The sequence below is a fragment of the Taurulus bubalis genome, assembly GCF_910589615.1.
Source record: "Taurulus bubalis genome assembly, chromosome: 2".
Taxonomy (NCBI): domain Eukaryota; kingdom Metazoa; phylum Chordata; class Actinopteri; order Perciformes; family Cottidae; genus Taurulus; species Taurulus bubalis.
Window position 1 is genome coordinate 22,114,620 of NC_136590.1, and position 23,345 is coordinate 22,137,964.

The 23,345-nt window shown below is 41.8% G+C and overlaps 1 protein-coding gene across 1 annotated transcript in view; it reads right to left on the reverse strand.

The window, feature by feature from the left end:
- The window catches only part of gtf2ird1 (GTF2I repeat domain containing 1), a 25,771-nt gene extending 3,942 nt beyond the window's left edge, over positions 1 to 21,829 (reverse strand). The window contains exons 1-18 of the mRNA XM_079237632.1: positions 21,701 to 21,829; positions 20,786 to 20,927; positions 19,628 to 19,804; positions 18,962 to 19,145; positions 16,653 to 16,972; positions 15,685 to 15,780; positions 13,163 to 13,246; positions 11,337 to 11,520; positions 8,342 to 8,367; positions 7,289 to 7,415; positions 6,372 to 6,415; positions 6,063 to 6,143; positions 5,481 to 5,606; positions 2,991 to 3,044; positions 2,526 to 2,606; positions 1,762 to 1,945; positions 1,099 to 1,160; positions 193 to 264 (exon numbers count right to left, since the gene is read on the reverse strand). Coding sequence (XP_079093758.1) covers positions 193 to 264; positions 1,099 to 1,160; positions 1,762 to 1,945; positions 2,526 to 2,606; positions 2,991 to 3,044; positions 5,481 to 5,606; positions 6,063 to 6,143; positions 6,372 to 6,415; positions 7,289 to 7,415; positions 8,342 to 8,367; positions 11,337 to 11,520; positions 13,163 to 13,246; positions 15,685 to 15,780; positions 16,653 to 16,972; positions 18,962 to 19,145; positions 19,628 to 19,804; positions 20,786 to 20,927; positions 21,701 to 21,826 — 2,170 coding nt within the window. The 5' untranslated portion in view covers positions 21,827 to 21,829. The remainder of the gene's footprint in view (positions 1 to 192; positions 265 to 1,098; positions 1,161 to 1,761; positions 1,946 to 2,525; positions 2,607 to 2,990; positions 3,045 to 5,480; positions 5,607 to 6,062; positions 6,144 to 6,371; positions 6,416 to 7,288; positions 7,416 to 8,341; positions 8,368 to 11,336; positions 11,521 to 13,162; positions 13,247 to 15,684; positions 15,781 to 16,652; positions 16,973 to 18,961; positions 19,146 to 19,627; positions 19,805 to 20,785; positions 20,928 to 21,700) is intronic.
- Between the last annotated feature and the right edge of the window lie 1,516 nt (positions 21,830 to 23,345).

Sequence of the window (23,345 nt, forward strand, 5' to 3'; positions counted from 1 at the left end):
TTATTCCACTCATTAGTAACTCATTAGTATGCAATTCATAAACACAGTTATAAATGGTATGTTGGAATAATGCTTTATAAATGATGAATTCAGTGTTTATTAATGCTTTACTAATGCTAAATAGTGTGTACTTATTATAAAGTGCTACCAATATAAGCTCCAAAGTTCGGCTGCAGGGGAACCTGAACGTACCTGAGAAACCAGGTCTCTTGGATAGCGCTGCAGTGTCCTCCGTTACTGGTGTTGCATCCGGGACGTCCAGCTCTTTGGAAAACAACATTTATTTAAGAAAAGAAGGGTTAAATGTCATCTCTTAAGATTTACTGGCAACAACAAACGTTAAGAGCTGCTCCTTGTTCCAGCAGCTGGGCTTTGTCACAAATAATACATAAAAAAGGAAGTGATAGCTGCAAGAAAATCCCTGCAAGGATTTTTCTCTTTTCCCCTTAGATGAGCCGTTTTAAAAATAGCACATGAACTGGATTCAACCTCCTAATTTCAAGCACTCAGAGGACAAAGCAAGTAGCATCTTAAAGCTGCATTATTAACTCTACAGATGGTGGAATATTCTGATCCTGTCTGCGGAGGTACTTTATCTTCAGAGCTCTTAATACTACAAATACTACATCCATTTAAAAAGCCTACAGTAGAATGAAACATGACTTTGCTCGTGTGCAGAAGGTCAAACGTTACTGATGCAGCATTCAGATACCGAGCAGAGAAAGAACTCAGGAGTTTTTTTCTCTATTCACGATTAATGCAAACAAACCCTCAAGCACCTGCAGGCGCTGATCCACTGAGAATGTGCACCCTTTGACCCCAGAAGCATCATTGTAAATGTAGTGCTGACTGTGTATATCTCGCGTGCAGAAGAACCCTTTAGCTACTACAACAATTTGCATGATCCAAGCGGCGGATGACGAATATCGGCAAAATGAAGAACAAATGATTACATATTCATGACCATGACGCGCACAAAGTGGTTTCATCTTTCCAACCCGGACATTTAAGTGAACGACTTGTTTTATTGCAGTATCTCGGTCTGAATTTGATGTTGTGTTTTCAGTTGTTTACATTGAGAATAAGGTGAAAACGTACCTGGATCACAGATGGGCATGAAAGGCATCTCTTGTTTTACTTGCTCAGTCAGCAGCTCGGGCCTGGAGGCGAACAAGAAGACTGTTACAATATCAGCAAAGCGAGAGAATCCTAAATTAAAGCGTCAACACCTCGTAGAGAGAAAGTTACGGGGCTCAGGTGTGTGTGTAATGCTTTTGCTCTTTTCTCACTGGCTTTGGTAAGTGTTTGATTGACAGATGGTTCATCCAATCACCTGCCAAGTATATATTTTAAGTACCTGCATTATTTTAAAGTTTCCAATGACGGCTTCTCAGGTGGTTCTGCTTAACAAACCATCGGTTGCATCGGGTTAAGGCAACAACGAATCGATCAAAATGGATAAATACAACTTTTTTTAAAGTAACAATTAACACATAAAACCTTTGAACCCCAAAAAACGCCGGCGGGATGGAAAAGCATGTTTTCTTTAAACAATCGGCGAAACTACTACCGTTTATTACAGTTATTATGGTCAGATTGTCATCTTTCCGACTGTCCTTGAACACATCTTGTGCAAAGAACGCTTAAGTCAGAAAAAAAAAAACAAGCTCAAAATTGGGATATTTCATCAAAAACATTTTATTCAACATGTCTCCATGAAAATTTGAAATTTGAAACCTGAAATGACTGCATTGCTCTCACCTTTTAATGACAAACTGGATCTGACCGCTAGCGGCTAAGATCTTGCGCAGCTTGGCCGCTCCGAAGCAGTTGGGCCGCCGGATCGAGACCCCCTCCGGCAGCCCGCTGACGTACAGATCCTCCGGGTACATCTGGAACTTGGAGTAGGGAACCGTGGCGGGTTCGGGCAGGCCCAGAGCGTCGGCTGAGGAAGAGGAGACGGCTTCAGGCATTTTGTGCTTCTGCTCCGGATGTTTTTTAGCGTCTAACAATGCAGCATCCTTTTGTCTTTAGTCCGCGTTTCTATTCACATAATTATCCCTCCTTTATTTGCTTTGCATGCATTGTTTCCTCTGTGTTGCATGTCTTCATTAATAATTGATCTTGTTTATTGTATATAATATGCATGTATCTACGATGAGCGCTACGTGAAACCGGAGTCAAATTCCATGTATGTGAAAACACACATGGCCAATAAAGCTGATACTGATAATGTAGTATAAGGGCGTCCTGAATGATGTTTCAAATTATATTAATATTCTCTCTTCTGTTATTACTGTTCCTTCATGCTTATGAAGGATAAATGATGAATAACTTCCTATATTCTGTTTTTTAGGCTCTGTAACATCTGTCCATGGACTACAGACGAAAAATAGCCTTTAAAAACCTTTAATAGAGATTTGAATATGCTGTAAAAGCGGAATGTTTCACTTGCTGTGCGCTGGTGGAGGTTGTGCACATGGAGGGTGAACTTCCTGTCCTCGTGTGACCTACAGGCAGCTTACCGTACTTAATGCTGAAGAGGCTCTCCACTTGTCTCCGAAGCTGAAGAATCATTTCACCAATGTCCTCCACCAGACTCCCAGCTAATCGAGTCAAACATAAAAAAGAAACATTTACACCAGGAGCATTAGGGGAGAATTATTGTGCGAGGCGCAGCTCGGCAGGACATTACTACTTCTCCCCCTCGCCATCTTCACTTTGATGAATTCCACCTGCCCTGACCTGACCTGGCAACCGGACACCAGAACAAATGGACACATGGAAGAAGAACAAAGCTAAAAAACGTGGATGTGACCACAGAACGACTGAGCTGCACCGGATGTAAACGCTAAATAATATACTACAAGTTCAAAAATTGAAGTCCAAGAATAATAGATTTCTTTAAGAATATGAAAATGGCATTTATATTGAGCATATAGAGGGAGTTTTCTTATACTTCAGGGTGACGTCAGGAGGGTGAGTTGTACCTTCAGAGGATCTTCTGGCGCTCTGAGATGCGGCGCCGGGCGACAGAGCTTCAGCTGCAGGAGGAGAGACAGACAGCTGCTTTCAAACCATTACACAACAAATAATTTAAATGTGTGATTTGTTATTGGGGAGAATAAATGTCCTGATGCTTCACTGGTAGCTTGGTAACATCTACTCTGCAGAACAGCAGTCAGTGTGTAGTAACTGTGCGGTTGGACTAAATCGCTGCCAGCTGTTTTCCTGCAGTAATTACTAGTAATCTGTAAAACAGTTTCTTTAGAGCTCATGTCTACTTGTGTATGTTACAATATGCAGCTACAAAAATGTATTATCGTCTGCTTTTAGTGGAATTCATCTCAATCGTAACGTTTAATTGTCGTTTAAAAGTTGTTTGAATTAATAATTCTAAGTAAATTGTGATTAAAAACTTCACAAATCAGCTGGTAAATTGTGCGGTCGAGAAGAGTTTCCACAACGCACCGTCTGTTTGAGTCCGACTACAACGCAAAGCGAGAATAGAACTTTCTAAAGTTCACAAATGTGGTTTATTTTGCACAGTGCGATCTTCAGACTGCATTTATACTAAATCATCCCTCGTCATCGTTTACGTCTTTAACACTTTGTGACCATTACCAGTACATCATGATAATATTCACAACTTGGTCCGTCTGCTTCCATCACTGGTATGTTCCCTGTTTTGCTCCCTGCTTTCCTGGATGTATCCCTCGTGCCTCTTTCCTAAATGACCTGATCCTGTTTTGGCCGTTCTGATTTTCCTTGGATCTTTAGTTATTAACTCCTGGACTATTCTTTATTAAAATCACTGTTGATCATCCCTCTGTTTTTACATTGCCACAAGCATTAAAGGAGACATCATTGTTAACCTCCTCTCTTTTTTACCATACCGGTAAATCAGAATGAATTATAAGTTCATGGTTTCCGTTAAATTAACTAAACGTTTTAACCTGGTATGAACCTGTCACTCAAAGCCTTGATAGAACATGGAGTCTATCATCTGCATATACATATATATATATCCGGGGAGAGGGATCCTCCTCTGTTGCTCTCCCTCAGGTTTCTTCCCCTTTTTTTCCCTGTGAAAGGGTTTTTACTATCTTTATCTTTATTTTTCCTGATCCGATGTCAGGTCCCGGGACAGGGATGTCATGTGTACAGATTGTAAAGCCCCCCGAAGCAAACTTGTATTTGTGATGTTTGCCTATATAAAATAAACTGAATTGAAATTGAATATAAAGCTGTGAACTTTGCTTGATTTAGATGTTTAACGGCGTCCAACACTGCAGACGCACAATGACTTATTTGGTGTGAAAATCTTCGTAATGTCTGCAGATGTCGGTATAATGCAAAATGGCAACGAAAGAACACTTGGGTAAAAGAGCATGTATCGGCACATAGTTCTACATGAGGCATTTGCTGCACTTACCTTCATGTTCTTTCCTTTAGTGGTCATTTGTGAAAGAAAAGAAAACTTAAACAAAGCACAATCAAATCAACAAAATAAAACAAAATGCCTCCTGAAAGCATCGTGTGCTCAGCCACATGGAGTAGACTCCTCTCTCTCCGTGGCGTTGTTCATAGCACTACATCCAAATGGGAATCGATAGGCCTCATTTATATGTTTTCTTTTATTCATAAGAAACTAATAAAATGTCCCTTTTTGACAGTTTCATTCATGGTCTAGGATTTTAATATGTTTTATAGATGTGCTTCTGGAATATGGAAAAAACCCAATGATTTTTCTGCCATTCTTTAACCATTAATAAATGCATTTTTTGCACCTTAAATGGTTGGTTCACATAGATTTCTGCTGGTGAATTGAATATGTGTGGTGTTGAGTAAAATTAAACCAAGAGTAACTGCTTGGTGAGATACCAGTAGAGATGGGAGAGGAACATATGTTTGTAAATGGGGGGGGGGAACCAACCCTTTAAGGTGAAAAAAGACTAAAATCACGTCTAATAAATGAGGCCGGTGCAGTTTAGAAAGAGAGATAAGTCTACTCAGATGTCTTCACTTGACAAGGTGAACAGTTCCATGTTAGACAGAAAGAGGATTTGAGGAGCAACGTTGTCTCTCTAATCATTCTGGGCAGCAGGACTACAATCTGGAAATACGCACAATGCATCAGTCTTAACTCGGCTGATATATGGTGCCTTTCACAGAGGAGAGCTAGTGTTTGTCAGACTGGGGAGAAGAGAAAAGCTACAGTGGGCCAGAGTTTGGGGGAGTGGGAGGGAAGAGTGGTTGGGGGTTCTTGAGGTTGGGGGTTCAGAGCTACGAGTGTGGGGAGGTGGGTCGTGGGGAAATGGGAGAGTAGAAGAAAAAAAAGAAGTGTTTTCATACGTGTTGCAGCTTATTTAGCTCCCTACAAAAACAGCCAGAGATTGGAGGCTGACGGTGGGTGGAACCAGCGTTCCGGGGGGGCTGCGGAGGTAAAGGAGGAGGATGGAGTAGAGAGGTGAGCTCACCTGTGTGGCTTTCCATTTGGTGATGGGGAGCAGCGGGAGCAGCGGACGAGGCCGTGGCTGGACACGCTGCAGCGGTGACCGGCTCGGCCACCGACTCGCTGGGTTCCTCCCCGCCCGTACCAGCCTCTGAAGAAACAAACGACAACTATTTTTACACTCTAAAACATGTAAAGTTGGGGGAAGTTTATCCAACGTACATTCGACAAACTGAATCGAATGTGCACTATTGTTAGTGTGAATAAACGCGCACATCATTTTCAGACGCACTGAGCAGTAATTATCATGACGCTTGGAGACGCACAACAATCATAAGCCTGAAGCGAGGGCTGCACGGTAGTGTGGTGGGTAGCACCATCGCCTCACACCAAGAGTGGGGGCCCGGGCTCGATTCCTGGGCGAGACGAGTCCCCCGAGTGGAGCCTGCAGCGTGGGTTATCCAGCTTGCATCTACATATTGACGTTGTCACTAAATAGCATGGAACTATGAAATTTAGGACGCAATCGTAACGTTCAGATAGTATGATGCTCCAACAACCTGAAACTTAAACATGTAAGAACCAAAAGAACCTTGTGAACACTTACCTGGTACGGTGACTTGAATGATGTCCCCATCTGGAGGCTCCGTTTTAATCCTTTTCAAAGGAATGCAATCTCCTGAGGGACCTGCGGGGATCGAACAGCCCCCGTCAGTGTGCGGCGGTGTGTTTTATGGCCACTTAAAGCAGGTGACAGAGTGTGTTTGAACTGACTGGACTGCAAACACATGATGGGACATTGTCTTCAGAGACCACTAACATTGCTTTAAAACTTGGAGCTTGAATCTTTTGTTACATCAAACTGTAAAAAAAATAAAATATGAACAAAAGGTTTTTTGCTTTTATTTGCACATACCTGCTTCACAGTCAGCGAAGGGACTCACACATGCACTTGCTGATCTGTGAGATTAAATAAAAACACACTCAGGTGACTACCAAATTACAAAACTGGTTCATTAAAAATACATAAGCACTTAGGTGGTGGGACATAAGAAACACTCATGGCTGCTAACCGTATGAAGACACTTAAATTGAATGAGAGTGCAGATTTCATATTTGTCTGAAAGGAATACTTCACCCCTAAATTGACCATTTGCACATCAGCCTGTGTTACCTCGAGTTCCTAAAAGAAAACTTTTCCCTCGTGCCTCAAAGGTGGAAAAACAAAAAGGTGTCTTAAAGCTGCATTCTCTCTACTGACCACAAGGGGGTGACTCTTCAGGTTGTATAGAAGTCTATATAAATGACTCTACTTCTCTCTTGATTTATTCCCTCAGTAAACATTGTAAACATGAGTTTATGTCTCAATCTCTAGTTTCAAGTCTTCTTCAATATATATATATATATATATAGCTAAACACAGCCCAATTCATCAAGACTCTTCTGTCTTTTGATTCCATTCACCTTGGAGTTGAAAGTTTTTGGTCATTTAGTGGGTGTAGCATTCATCTAGAGTTTGAATCATCTTAAAAAATCTGGTGAACCTGCACTGATTTTTTTTTTTAATGAGTCAGTTGATTTATACATTTAATCATATGTATTTAAGTACATCACAGCATATACAGTAGGAAGGTAAACGATAAATACAGTGTGTGTGTATATATATATATATATATATATATATATATATATATATATATATATGTTTAAACAGCTTCATTTAACCCACACTACGAGTAAAGCCATTTCTAAGTATGATACAGTTTGGCCCCGATGCCGCCGTCTCATATCTCCAGCTGACAAACTAAATGTGTGTGTGGGCGGTGCTCTGACCTGCTGCTGTGAGGATTGCTGACCGGCTCGGCCGTGGTGGGCGGGATGCTAAGATTGTCGAGGAAGCTGTCTTCGGGCATGGAGCCCAGTTCGTGCTTGCCCTCCTCCCTCGCAATCTTGCCAGCGGCTTCGCACAACGGAACAAGACAACGGGAGATAAACAAAACAGCGGGTAACATCTGCGGGCTGTAAATATATTAATTTACACTCAACAGAACAGTTTCTGTAATTAATCGTCAAGATTCTCAAATATATCGTGCGGCCGAATGCCAAGCTCACGAAGCAAAGATGAAATGTTTTACACACAGTTCCCTTTGACAGGATGTAGATGATTTTGTTTTATTTATTTAAATTCGCTCTGATGTCTCATAAAACTGTATTATTTTCAGCTAGCTGTACATATTAAACTAGGGATTTGCCTGAAATATGGACACCAGTGTGCTACTTTATGATGAATGTAGCCTGTGGAGATTTATAGTTGCATTATGATGCGTTCAAGCTCCATTCAGAAAAGAAAATGTATTGGGTGAGGGTTCAATTGTATTTTCATAATGTGTTTTAATGTCAAAATATGTATACATTTTTGGCTATAAGTTTGAATAAATCACGTTGTTTGAAGGAGATGTTTTTACAGCAATATCAAATAAATATTAGTGATGGAATTAATTTTTAAAGCTTAACATTATTTATTTTTTAACGCACTGGCATCGGTACTCTGTATCTGCAGATACGCAAATTCAGGTATCGTAATCAATATCAGGAAGGAAAAAAGTGCGATCAGAACATCTCTATTGGAGATACAACGGCATGACATTAAATCTAGAAAAGGGAGCTAAACTATAATAAACTATACAATCAATCGAAATCTCTCATCCCAGTTTGCTGCCGCCGTTTTTCCAGTTCTAGAATGACTAGTACGTCTTTAAGCGTAATTAGAGACGGTGGCGTGAGAAGCCCAAAGTTACAGATCAGCAGCGTTTCATTAATAAACCCAAATCACAGCTCATATGCGTGAGGAAATGGTATTGAAAAAAAAAAAAAAAGTAATCTTACCAGTGAAAATCCTTTCATCAAACATTCTGGAACATAAAAAAAGAAGGAAAATAGGCCATTAGTCACCGCGTTCAAAGAGTGTTCCAGCTCTCGGGGGCAAATACTCATGATGCAAATCACTGTACATGTGGAGGAAGACGTCATTAATAGCTTTTTAACTGCCCTTTAAACAACGAGTACCAGTCAAACAATCGCGTAATTGAGTAAATTCTCTGTTATCACCGATTTCCCCCGCTGACTAAAAATAACTGTCTCACTCTGCCGCTCCTCTCCTACAGAGCTCCTAATTAAGCTTCAGATTCAGTTGTTTCTTTAAGCCGTGTGTGTTTACATTTACTTGCAAAACTGTTTGAGATAAAGATTGGATTTCTGAAACAGTACCGCTGTTGAAGAAGATCACTTTCCTCTGTAGTTTATTAACCATCCGACTTATTAAAGCCAGATATCCTGATTGTGTATCGGGGTCAAGACTCGTCTGCAGCCAAAGCTCATAAAACACGTTGACAACAGCATTGCTGTTTCAGTGCTCTTCACCTCTACTGGTGAAACATTTGGTCTGAGGGTGGCACTAGAGAAAAGGCCTCGTTGTTGCTGTACATGTTGATATTCTACAATGTTCCTGTTGTCAACAAAAATAACACGAAAGGATCCCCAGACCTGTCTGTATCTCCTCCCTCTGGGCCTCAGAGTTTCTCTCGTTACTGTGAACACGGGAGCTGTGGTTCATTCTGAGTCAATCCAGCATACGCCGCCCACCTGCTGCGAGGGATCTCTAGAGCTCCAATTGTGGATTAATGCGCCGCTGAAAATAGTCCTACGCGAATCTACTGTTTACTCTTCTCTGAGTGTCTTCTGGCAAAAACTAGCAGAGACAAGCTGTTTTGGGAAATTAGCGAGCCATTTTACTCGCGAGGCTGCTTGAGTATGGCAAAAAAAAAAAAAGAAGTAAATATTGATATCACGACTTTGTAAACATGCATTTAGAAGAAAGAAAAAAAAGTAGTACAATTTAAAATTAAATCATCAATCTGAGAGCAAAATTTCGAGGCAATATATATGAGGAATCAATGTAATCATTAACATACTGGTTGTAAAGATATGAATGGTGATAACGCGGCAAAAAACAACAACACACACACACAAAGCGTGGTAAAGAACTGTGTGTGTCGAGGACGGGTCAAGTGGGTTGCTTACATTTCAGAGTGTGAACCGATCCCTCAAACCACTTGCTAAGATGTATAATCATGAATCCCACTGATCTTCTTGGAAAGGCTGGCTGTTTTCCAACACGTCTGAATTAATATTTACTTAAGCCAATAGAAAACATATATTTTCTGTGCGTCAAACATCATGGAAGACTTGTTTTGCCTGCGACGCACCAAGGGAAAGACCCAGTCAGCGTTGTTCTGATTTCTTCTTCTTTTAATTTACCTTTTTGCTCATTTGGTCTTTGCAAACTGAAATGATACGTATATATTGTGTTCTTTTTATTTTTTATGGGATTTGTTGACAATAAGAAACATGTGCAAAAAGCACCACCCTTTTCCCTTCAGGATTGTTACCTTGGTGGCATGTTGTCTTTCATTTCACTCAAAACTGTAATAATAGTATGTCTTTGTTTATGACACACAGTAGTGGAAATTCTGAAGTTGCTGTCACTTGATCAAAAGCCAGGAAACGACTAAAGTCATGCAGGTTCATTGGGTGATGACCATGAATATCTGTCCCACATTAGCTGTCAAGATAACTCACTTCGGACCATGACTGTTTTTTTTAAATAAACACTCCAGTGAGTGTTGATCTATCGCCCTGTAATTTTGATACTGAACTGCTCATAACATGGATTTAAAACTCAGTCGTTATTACTTGTGATATCATCTGGGCATAATTAACAGCGAGGCGGCGGCTTTAAATGAGGTTCCAGTGAAAGCTGCCAACCGCTACAATTAACGATCAGTTAGTTATAATTGAACAAAATCTGTCAACAAAGAACGTGCCCAAAAAACAGAACATTGAGAACCTGCATCTGGAACATCTCCCGATGACAATGGGAATGGGATACAACTCCGAAAATTAATCACATTTTCAATCTTTCCCTAATTCTATTACCACTAATGAGCTGCCTGCAGGATCGGGTAAAAAGATGCGGTATCTACGAGGCATGGTGGCTCATTTAAAATCAGCTCAAACAAACGGATGTAAGAGCGTCGCAATATGCTGGAGAGGGGGAAAGTCATTTGGGACATGAAGGGAAACGGTTTCGCAGTCAGCAGGACGCAGCGTGCAGATGGTAAAGGCTGGCTTGCCTCGTGGCTGCTTATTAACAATCTCTATAAATAAAGGTTTCAGAGGCGATTCCATACCGTTTGTGGACGACAGTCCTTTGAATTAATCCCAAAAACGTACATCACGCTGACTAAACATAGCGCCTTCTTGTTTTCCCCCACAGGTTCCAATCTGTTAATTGGTTGCCACCTGCGAAGGCCAATCAGCGGAGAGGCGGCCATTTTAAAAGGAGAAGGCCAGAAGAGTCGGGGGGTGGGTTTTCTTTCATACTATGAGCCCACTGACATTGTTAGGCATGAAGGTTTGTGGTGAGAAGTTGACGACAGTAGGTAAGTTTGGGGTACCCTGTACATTTGTGCAAACATGCAGTTACTTTGTGTATAAAACATTAGGTTATTGGTCGGTGCTCCCTCTGTATTTGTTTTGGTCATTTTTAGAGAAGCCATTTTGTTTGTCTCCTTTCCAGAGGTAGTCAGTCAGGCCTAGTTTTGTTATCCTAATTTCTATTTGTTTGGCGCGACCACAAACTGTGCCAATCTCTCCCACTTCGTGGAGAACCTTTTTTTTTGTTTGCCACATCTAGTTTGAATAAGCATTGTTTAAAACGTTACTCCTACTTTTGACTTCCTTTCACTTAATGTTTGGCTGTCACGTGTTCGTCCCCCTAGACGGAAAAGGGGACGTAACAGATATTAAAAGCGTCGGTTACCGTTTGACAATGAAGCGGATCCCGTGGCGCTCGTCCAGGATGCGCTTGAGCTTGGGAACTCCGTAGGTGCAGGGTCTCTTGAAGGGGATCTGGTCCGGGATGCCGATGATCTCCACGGCCCCGGGGTCGCAGGCGATTTTTCGGTAGGGAACAGGCACCATGTGATCTAGACCCAGGGCCTCGGCTGCGGGCAGACAACAAGAAGCAACAAGGGTTGTTTTTTTCTGAAAGAATATCACTTAGATCAGTGATTCTCAACTGGTCTGGCTCCGGGACCCACCATCACACCTTAATGACAAGCCGCGACCCAAATCGAGAAACATTCCCAACTTCTCAAATTTATTGAATGAAAAGATGGTGCAGTTTGAACCTGAGATAGTACAGAATATGTATGCAAACACAAAAATAAGTTTAATGATAAACCAAAACGAGCAGCTGGTGGCGATGCTAGAGAGGGAACTATTCCCTTTTACACTCAATTAGCTGCATTTTAATTAAAAAACAAAGTGCATCTTCAGGACACGAGGTATACATAACAATTCAGAATCTTCAGCCATTTTTAAACGGACTCATCAGCTTTCATGCACAAACAAAAAAGTCCAACAACTCAGAAGTAGTTTCAAAAAGACTCAAATGGCCTAACTTTAACTGAGAATACGCACTCACTGAATCTATGACAAACACTTTACTGTGGGACAAGTCACTGTCTTGAGGAGCAGCTTTTCCACAAATTCAAAATAAATTAAACAAAAAGTGCAATTCAGAAGGATTCATATACAAAATGTACTTTTCTTGTGATTACCTCATCAGTAGGTAAATACTAAAAAACATTGTGCTTTACAGAAAATTAAGCAGCACTCAATTCTCCTCACGAGCCCCAAGTTCTTTCCTGTCATGCAGGCAGTGCCATCAGTTGTGAATTTTATATTCAGTAGGATGTTTAATTTAATTATCCTAAAAACCCAGAGTCTTCCCCATATCAGGATGGTTTGACCCAACCTGGCACACGCTGCTGAAAACATGGAGGGAAAAGTGCAAAACAAGTTAAAACCAGAGCTGGCAAAAAAACGACACTGCATAAAAAAGTCCCTTCAAAATTAAACCACAAGATAAAAAAAAAATTGTATTTCTTTTTTTTTCCAGGCAAAGGCCCGCGACCCACTGAAAATGGGTCCGCGACCAGCCACTAGTTGAGAATCACTGACTTATATAGATATTTAATTGAACTCCAAGTAATAGTTGGGTATTCCTCTTATAAACATTTGTAGCTTAGCAAATGTTAATTTGCATGAGGAGAAGCAGCCTCCAGTGGGACGCACACGCCATGTAAAGGTTTACCGAAGTGAAGATAATTCCAGCTAAATGAGGAATTAAAACTTTAAGGGAATGATAATCGGTGCTGTGGGCTCGGATAAAGAAAATCTGGAAAACGGAATCCCATGAGTCTGAAATGTTCGCTTAAATGTGTGGTGAGCTGTTGAACACACGGCGGGGTGGCTCGCTTGCAAGCGTCTTTTTGTGGCAAAAAAGGATGCAAATATTTAGGAGAACTTGTAATCTCTCGTTGAGCTCATTTTCCTTTTTCGGTGGGAATTAACAGTGTGCACAAATAACATGTCTTGTGAATCACTGAGGAGAAGATGATCAAACCAAAGCACTGACCCCAATCCATCAACATCCGGAGATACGCACGCAATCATCGCCGAGCATGAACGTTTTGCTCGAGGAGGCAGGGATACCTTTTGAAACATGCTGCCCGACTGTGAGATCGAGGCGCCCCCAACCAAAAAAATAAGAAATGCAAAGAGAGAGAGAGAGACGCTCACCATATCTGCTGTTGAACAAGATCTGAACACATTCTCTCAACGTGTTGATGTCCTCAGTTTCCCGAATGAAAGAGTCCCATTTTTCTGCAAAGAAAATGCTTTTACACACACACAGGGAAACGGAAAAAAACACGCTTCTTTTCTTTCGCATTCAAATGAGCTGTATTTCACTGCGAGTGCCAAGGCGCTGAAATTAATCTTCGCCATCTACTCAATGTCAACTTGAGAAATAAGTGCAATCTTCTTACGGGATTACTCTTGACATCGAAGTAGCTTAGCACTTAATGGTTGAGGTTTAATATAGTTTAGCCTTTGTTCAGTAAACAATGCTTGGCTTCAGTACCAGCCTGCAAATCCTAGCGGGGCAAAGGAGAACACAGGGAAAGACAAACAAAACAAAAAAGCATACATTTGACCAGTGTTGGGGGTAACAAGTTACAAACTAACGGATTACAGTAACGTAATTACTTTCATAGGTAACGAAGTAAAGCAACGCATTACACTCAAAATATTGGTAACTACACTACTTTACTAGACCTCAGTAACGCGCGTTCCTGCGTTACTCAAGACATTTGTACCAGTCCGAAAAGTTCTCTTTTAGCGGCGCGCGAGTCACACGACACTTCCTGCATGAACAATCTATCACAGAACTCGATCTGAGTGATTTGAGTGACGAAGCTGCTGGTGCGTAGAAGGAGGGAAGCGGGGAATGGAGGAGACGGAGACGGAGTGCCCGGATCCAACTGGGAGGTTCCCTAGGATTAAGGATATTGCAAAGCAATACAACACTCCAATACCATCAAGTGCACCTGTCTGTAATGACGTGGAGCTTCTAATGAGGACAAGACACGTCTGGAATGAACGGAATCACTATACTGGTGAACTGCAGTATTACAACTGTTAAAGCGATTGAGAACGCGCTCTTGCACCAGACATGTATATATTTTCCACACGTAACATCAACATTAGTTAGCGTTAACAAGCACGTATCATTGTACTTTATGCCTTCAAAGTAAAAGCACTTCCTGTTTACATGCTCTTCACAATAAGAGTAAATCATGTAATAAAACAAGTTACAATACTGTGGAAAGGCTTTTCAGCCTGGGCAGTATTGTTCTGACCCCAAGGAGGAACAAGCTGTCGGATAAAAGATTCAAGAGACTTTTACTCATGCGACACAATCGCTATTTTGAAGAATAGAGAAAAATGATAAACTTCATAGGATATAGTGCACTTTCTGTTTATTTAGGCAATGATGAAGTGGATTTTCTGTTTATTTAATTGCATTTTCAGTTTCTATTTTTTGGGTTAAGTGCATTTCTGTTTCTATTTTATGGGAAAAAGTGCCATTAATTTTTCTCTTTTTCTTAAACCACTACAATGATTCCTATAACAAGCTGGTTTTGTTCTTAAGAGTCGGCCCCCATTTGGTTTAGTGGGGTCTCATGTTTCCAAAAGCCTGTTTTTAATGTGTTATGCTGTTTGACCTGAATGTCCCCACCATACACAGCCTCTTGTATCCTGTTATTTGTGGATTTTAAAGTGAGGCATATTTCTTTGGTCAGACAGTGTGAACAGGGTTAATGTTCGTTCAAGTTAATGGCTGAGTTTTATATGCCATTTTGTTATACATGTTTACAATACACTATGTGGAAAGGCTAAGAGATGCCCTTTATTGAACTTTGGAAGTAAAGTGATGAAAGGGCCATGATGTTTGTCCAGGTATCTTTGCGGTTAATTTGGACATTTGCTTAAAAAAATGGAAAGTAAAGTAACTAGTAGTGAAGTTACTTTTCAAATGCAGTAACTAGTAAAGTAATCTAGTTACAATTTTCAGAAGTAACTTGTAACTAGTTACTTTTTCTGAGTAACTACCCCAACACTGCATCAAGATCAAGACTTTGCAAAATGTTTGAACTAAATCTCTCAATTCTCTATGTTGGTGTCAGTTTATAAACTACCGTGAACATCTTTGACACCATATCACACATACAAAACCATCTGGGTCTTAAGTTGTGATGTTTTGAAGTGTGGTTGTATGAGGTAATACATAGGACACGGACTATAGAGAAGAACCTCATACAACCACGTTTAAAAAACATACTTTTTAAAAGGGAGTAATTCCATTTTGCAAACCATTTATTGGCTTTCTTACTGAAAGATCGATTAGAAGATTGATAACCCTCACTGTCTGTAAATATAAAGTTGGCTAAATATCTCGTATAATCGTACGGAATAAAATAACGAGAAGCGTTGACATTTAACTTGAAAGCTAATTAAGAGGAAATGTGCTGGAAATATTGAGCACTTTAAGGTTTGTGAAGTTCAAATCGTTCATATCTTTCTATGCTGCTCATTAGAGATGACTTCAAAAGCAAGTCAATACATCTGACTTAGTTATACATCCAAAAACACAACTGTTGGCTGAAACGAAAGATGCAAACTTGCTCCAACTTGTCCCTAATGACCAATACACCTGTGTTGTGCACTTTAAATATTGAATCTTCTCGGTTCAGTCTCACCTGATTTTTCATGCACTATGGAGAAGAGCAGCCTCTTAGAGATGTGGATGCCAGGAGGACTCTGACCCAGCTCACCAGGTAGTCGTGTTGTCTCATCTGAAAATGCAAGAATACACTCAGTTCAACTCACTTTACTTCAGCCAGAGATGTTCACTTAGCATCCAGATCGACACTGCATACATGACGAAATCATCAAATTAACTGTGTTGGTCTTGTTTGCAGAGTTTTTCTACATTTTAAAGCTACAACTTCTGCTCTTTGCAGATGATGTGGTTCTGTTGGCTCCATCAGAACGTGACCTTCCGGCTCGGAGGAGAATCAACACCTCCGAGTCGGAGGTCGTGGTTCTCTGCAGGAGAATGAGATGATTGCACCCTTCCAGGTTGGGAGTGAGTCACTTCCCCAAGCGAGGGAGTTTGAATATCTCGGGGTCTTGATCATGAGTGAGGGGGGAAATGGGAGCGTTGTTATGACGTAGTCCATCTACGTTTCTGCGTAGAAACATAGATGGAGCTTCCTTCATAGGGTGAGTGGGCTGAGCCGAAGGGGAGGAGCCCAAGGAAAGGGACCAGCTGATGTGGTTCCACATCTGAACAAGATGCCTCATCCACAATGTGTACAACAAGGAAATGTGCTATAAAAGCAAAGTGCTGCTTTGAGTGAAATAATGAGCCGTATAATAATCAGACTTCAAAGGACACTGCAAATGTACCACTTTTCTAGGGCACACCGAAGGCGCAGGACAAAGCGCTTAGTCTGAAATACATTTTGGTCATGTAGATCATTTACATTTCATTATCATTACGCTCATGATTGTAAATGTTGTCTCAATCTTGAATTTTTACATCCTCACAAAAGGAATATTTTTTAAATGCACCCAATGTTAACTGTAACTGCTGTGATTGTGGAAAACTCCCATGCATCATCTTCCACAGCCGAAGCCCACCCTCCTCATGTGCACATCTTACCGTTGCTCGGACAGTCCTTGACAGACGTGCTCATCTTGTCGATCCCTGCTGACCAGTTGGCCAGTCGGTCCTTTCCCAGGTTGAGGAGGGACATGGGCTTGAAGTCCAGCTTGCAGTCCGGATGAGGTTTGGAGGACATAGGCATTCCGTACAGGAAGTTGGACAGGACCGAGTTGCTGGAAGCAGCGGGACTCGATGACGTGACCGCCGGGGCGGCGGTCTTCCCTGCGCCGTGGCTGCTGGCCGTCATGGCGCCGGTGGAAGAGTTGTGATTGACATCAGTGCTGGGCTTGGCTTCTCGAGGCAAATCTTCTGCTGGCCTGTAACGCGGACACAAATTCAAGAGCGAAGTCATGTGGAGGGTTGCACACATCACAGCTTGACGTCAAGCTTTTTGTTTGCACACTGCATTGCTTGCCAAGTGTCTCTTGGCTTATCTACTGCCGCAACAGCTCCTTTTTAAAAAGGGCCTTCTGAACATTATTCTCTTGATCAGTTTGAAAATAAGTGATTAAAAGCTAAATTAAATCTGACAATGTGTTTATTTGGTGTTTCAACTAATTTTCCTTTCCCTTCACTTCCACAGTTTGTTTCTCTCTACCTCTAGTTACGTCTAAGAAAAGGCGTCAAACAGACCAAACAGACATTTGAATCTCTCTGGGAACAACAGTTACACTGTTTTCAAACCGTTCATATTCATCCTACAGAATGAAGTTGTAGACACAGGAAACTCCATATGTGTTGTGGGCAAAGGCATGTGACAGTTTGTTAATTAATGGAGCAAACACCGAAAAATATAATTATAATTATAAACAACTTATGGTCAAAAACAGAGGAGACAAAAAAAGAAACGACTTGGTAAAAGTAGAATGTTTCAAGGAAGCCAATGAAGCTGCTTATCCACCAAGAAGTTCATGATAATTTTAGTCCTGGGGCTACTTTTCATGGAACTAAAAGGTTCCTTCAGCTCATTGCTGTCTGTGTTTCCCTGGCGGTGCTGGTGGCTTCAAGGGAAAACACGCTCTGCAGCCTGCGCTTCAGTGCGTCCGCCCGTTTCATCTAAAAAACAACACGTTGGAAAAAAATAAACCTTGGTTTTGTCTCACTGCGACGACATTTACGGCTGCACAGTATTTACCGATGCACATAGTAATGAATGAAGTGCAGGAGGAGAGCGCCTGTCTCCACAGACAATCATCTGTTTGAGTGTTTGATGGTTATTTATTTGTGTTTCAGAACGTAACGGCCGAGAAACATTCAGAAAAATAGCTAAAAGTCACGACGTATCTGCCGGGAAACAATCTGAAAACCTTTTCCACCGTCTCTGGCAGGATCTCTCTCTCTCTTTTTTTCTTTTCAGTCTTTTTTTTTATGATTCTGGAAGCTGACCCTAAAACCTAACTCTACTTTTATCAGACAAGGAGAAATGCTCTCCCCTCGGTCCTAAAATGGATCCTAAATCAATATCGGAGCGCTTCCTTTTTTCATGAAAGAAGCAGCATGCAAAGTTCCTCCACAAGCACTTTGTAAACTCTGTTCTTAAAAGGCGCCATATGAATACATTTATTGTTATTATTATTATTACAATACTTTCAGAAAGGACAACCCTTTTCCTTGTGGTTAAAACAGTTCCTCTTCCTTGGGGCAAGTTCCTGCCGTCAAAAAGGGGCTCAGCTGCTCAAATTAAGCTCTAATGAAGTGTTCAAGTTGGATCAGTTAAAAATACTGTGCTCAGTCTTGTGGCTAAACGACTACAAAACATATTTCCTTCACACCAAAAACGACACAAACTACATATGATCAGAGACTTCTGTCTGTCAACAGGCTGCGTCCCCGCATGACATTCAAACTCCTGTCTGTCCGGGCTGTTTATTATTACCGGTAGTCAGTTATTTAGTTAGTTATTATGTAAGCTGAGGGGTGAGTTGACCTCCCGAATAACTGACAAGTACCACTAGTTCAGCTTCGGCTTTGTTCAGAAACAGCGACATCAACGTGAATCTCTGAGCTAGGTCTTTGGAGACCAACATGTAACCTTTAGAGAGTGTTTTTCCACAGCTGAATTAAAACCCTGTCTGTCCCTCACTAACGCACTGCAGCCCTTCTGCTACCAATAACCCGCCACAAGAGAAGCCAGCACGGCTACGTGCTTCCAGCCACACACAAGGATCGATCTCTGCAAAGCATTAGAGGCAAAGCTGAAATGCCTAACTTCTTTTTTTGTCTTCTTCCCTCATTCTGTGAAACAGCTGGTTTCATGATATAACACGAGCGGCCTGTAGTCCCAAACAGCCGAGTACCAGACTCACCTTTTCACGGTGAACTGGATGCGGTGGCTCTGCTCCAGGATCTTCATCAGCGTCTTGGTGTCGTACTCGGAGGGCTTCTTCAGGGCGACTCCCTCGGGCAAACCGTGGGCTGCCACGCAGCCGGGGTCCTTCTGGATCCACTCATAAGGCACAGGGACCAGGCTGCTCTTTCCCACGGCCTCACCTGGGAAATGCACAAAAGCACCGTGAGGACTTTGGAGGGTTGCAAAGCTGTTCCGAAAGGAAGTTAAGCTGTTTTGCACATTCAATTCAACCTATTCGGGGGGAATAATAAATACAAACGGAAATCCATACCAGGTCCAAAAGTCCTTTTAACTGAATTGTCACCGTGAACTGCATTCGGCGGCACTCTTCCATCACATGTGCAGATCATTTTCCAGGATCCCATTAAATAGGAATTCAGTAAAATGACAACCCTCTGCACGCACAGTGCACGCCCTCGTCACATGTGCAGCCACAATACAAGACTGCTGTCAGAGCCAAAGTACTGCACGACAACATGTACGCTTTAATAACTGGAGTGAACATATTTTATATTTCTTATGATATTTCAGTAACCAGCAGATCCCTAGTGTCGAAGATGATGATTCATTAATAGGGTTTACGGCATAAAAAGGACTAATGTTCCACTCGGGGACTTCTTACTGTAGAGCACAGTGAAGACTTCCTCCACCATCTTCCTCAGAACAAAGATGTTGGACTGAGCATCCGACGGAGCTCTTGATTTCCCGAGCTCACCGTCCTGACTCAGTTTGCTGAGCTCGCCTTCCTGGTCTTTGGTATGGGCATTAGCTATGGGAGGATTCTGCAGACACGGCCCCCCTGAGAGCCAAAACGAAAAAATAACGAGAACATTTCAGATGCAATATGATTTTCACATTTGGCTCCCTGCACTGCTTTTTGTCCCAAACAAAGTCACAGTCAGGACTTATGAAGAATCTGGGACCCCAAATGTAATAAATATGTCGCCGTTTGAAAATGTTTGCCATATAATAATAATAATAATAATAATAATAATAATACTTTAATTTTATATAGCGCTTTTCTGAATATTCAAAGACGCTTAAAATAGGACAGAGCCAAACAGAACAAAACAAATAGAAAGATAAAGGAGAAAATAAAACAAATGAACAGAACATTTTTGGTACAAAAAATTTACCAAAATGTTCTTGTCACACACTGTCTACACACACACTGTCTCGCACACCGATTCCAGTGTACCACTTACCCAAATTACAAGCCTTCATTTCCTGTAAACAAACTATGCAAGTTTGAAATATGATTGACTTGTTGAAACCTAAACAAATCACTTATTCCTTTTCTCCTTCTTTACGATAACACAGCAAAACTGGAACTCACTTCCCCTTCGCCTGATAAAACTAAGCTGCGTAACGAGAGGTCACAACCCCTCAAACCTGGTGTGAAACTTTGGTGAGTCTGAGAGTTTGATTGGCTGTTTCACCTTCGCACTCAAGGTCTACAGGTATGGATTTTCCTCTCAGCGCTTATATCTGAAATATGGCTCAGCTTTCAAACTTGCATACTAGTTCGTTTAGACACTGTGTTTGTGAATGAGAGGCCAAGCGCCCTGATTTTAACCTCTATATGCGACAAGAACTGCAACATCAATTGAACCTCTTAAAAAATAAGAAGTCTCTGACAAGGTTAATGTAAAAAATAAATAAGGGTTTTTGCAAAATGTAACACAGCAAAATGGTTTTGCGCCAAATGAGATGACTGATCAGTCCAAGGATGAATAATAGAAAAGGAACACTGCCAGTCGCACAAGAGAGCGGGACTCACGGCAAAACTTGTAGAAATCTGTTTGGATCTCCCTCCTGGAGTTGAGGAACACTCGGCCCTTTTCCGTGCCGACGGCGATCACGCTGTCCTCGTGCACGGTGACGCACGCCACCTCGGCGTTGAGCTTGGACATGGCCATGCACTGCAAGACAAGGAGGCGTCGTTTACTCATGAGTCATTCCCGTCAATTCCGAGGAAGACGCAAGGAACTTCATTAAGAAAACTGAGGCGCTACAAGAGTTGCATTCTGATTCTCTTGGGAAAGGGCTGCAAAGATTCAATTGATTAAAATATAATAATAGTTAGCAACAAAGTATGTCATCGAAGAGTAGGTTTTATGTTTTGATCACAGACTGTATATAAGAAGTGGACGTAGTCGTTGTGACATCTGTCATTGGTTTGTGGACGGATGTTTTGAAGACTCAAGTGCGCCGTTTTTTTGTAGCCATCTTGGCTTTTTGCAAACAGTGAAGGGAAGTGACGACATCAGCTGACAGGAAGTAAACATTATGAAGTCAGTGGAATATTTCATGCCATCAGTCTCAGACAGTCTAAAGTGAATCCTTATTAAAAATTAAAATAAAGCAATATCTAATCAAATATCTTAATAATAAACTTACAATGTTAGAATTTTATTCAAGTGATGTAGCAAAAATCAAAGTTCTAATCTACAGATGAATTTATAATCAAAATAATCATTAGTTGCAGCACTAAGAGGAACAAGATACTCCCACATTCATATTATCAATGTAAAATGCATGATCACATTAACATTAATAAGAAATGAAGTCGTTTATTAGCACGTTTTCGGATGGATTTCCACTAATTTGCTAATAATAGCTTTCGATAGCCTTGATAATCTTGCCGCCACAGAATAAGACCTCCATAAAGAGGCCGGGTCCGGGACATACGTACCACCGAGTCGAGGGCGGACACTAGGCTGGTGAGGATCTCCTGTCGGGCCGACACCAGCGGGGCCTGCGGGTCGCCCCGGGAGTTTGACCTGATGCCGTCGCATGCCAGCTTCCTCATCTGAGCCATGCCTCTGCGGAGGACCAGATGAACACGGTTTAGGCAGGAGGCCACAGCGGGACATTGCACAACACCTGTGCTTGCGCATGCATTCAAGTTCACATGCAGCAGTGACCTGCATTCAAAGCAGTTTCTGCTGACATTTTTTGGTTTGACTTTAAGCAAATGCAGGCACGCATCGATGTGATACTGGAGCCTGGAGAGAAGATTGAGGCAAGAAAGGGTGAAGGCCTTTTTTCTTTCTTTCTTATCTTCAGGACACATATTGCATTCACGAACAGATTGTACAGCCAGGCTAATGCGGTCAGCGTCTCGTGCTTCGCAGTGACAACACGGCAATCCAGCTGTTGTGACATTTCCACTCAAAACCACAAATGTCAAACTCGTGGTGGCGCGAGAGGAAGAAAAAAAGATCAGGGGAGATCATAAAGACATTAGGATTCATCATCTGTGAACCCTAAATGTCTGCGCAAAAACGTTGTGCCAATAGAAGTTGAGATCATTTGGACTGGATGAGTGAAAACACTTTGAGCTGCTAGTTCGTCCAACTAGTTCAAGACATTCAAAGTCTGGAGCAAAATTGTCGACCGACATCCCAGGAGTCGCAGCACTAGCGTGGCTAAAACGCGAATCCATCTGAATTCAGCAAATTATGGTTTTACGGCCTTATGTTATTCATTTGGGGGCTAATTAAAGCACTCACATGATGTCACATGAGCCTCTTTATACCGTGGGCTCTCCCCTCTGACAGATGGCTCAGGAAAGAGAGACGCCGACTCGAGATGACCAAGATAAGTTTCCACCGCCGCATGCAGAGCGCCACGGCGCCGCAGAAAAACAGAAACTTGCTGTTGAAAAAACTCCAGATAACCTGACAGACTATGTAAAAGTCAGTACGGAGGAAAACAGATAGGGACTGTTGAGGAAAAACTGCTCGGCTAAAACCAGGCACCATGTTCTCATGGCAACTGAAGCCCGTCTCCTTGGAAACTAATCTCGGGGCATTTGAACAATGTAGCTCTGGCCTTTAATCTCTCCAGACACTGGGAACCATTATGCTAGCCTCTGGCAAGCCCGAACCACTGACTCAATAGAGAGAGAGAGAGAGACTGGGTTCAGCTGCACCGGTCTGAACACGCCGAGTCTATTGGCCGTCTAAAACCTGCCTCCCCTTAGGCCACAGAAAACATTAGCCCCCTCCTAAATTATTACGGCCTCGAAATAGATGGCCTCTTTCCCTCTACATCTTTAAAAAGGCAAAATGGGGAAGCAGCGAGGAGGAGGAAAAGTGGGGATAAGCGCAGGCTCGAGAGTAATGCCATGTCAAGAGGAAGCACAAGTGCAGCGCTGCGGTGCCGCTGTGGTTCTCTGTGAATATCGAACAGTTCGGTACGGAGCGACGTTTATAAACAAAGCGACAAATTGCACCCTTGAAACTTGAAACCGTGAAGCTAGAAAAAAGGAAAAGGAGTCAAAGTTTTGACAAAAGCTCACTTATTCAAAGCAAGTTTTTTTTGTCATAGCGACG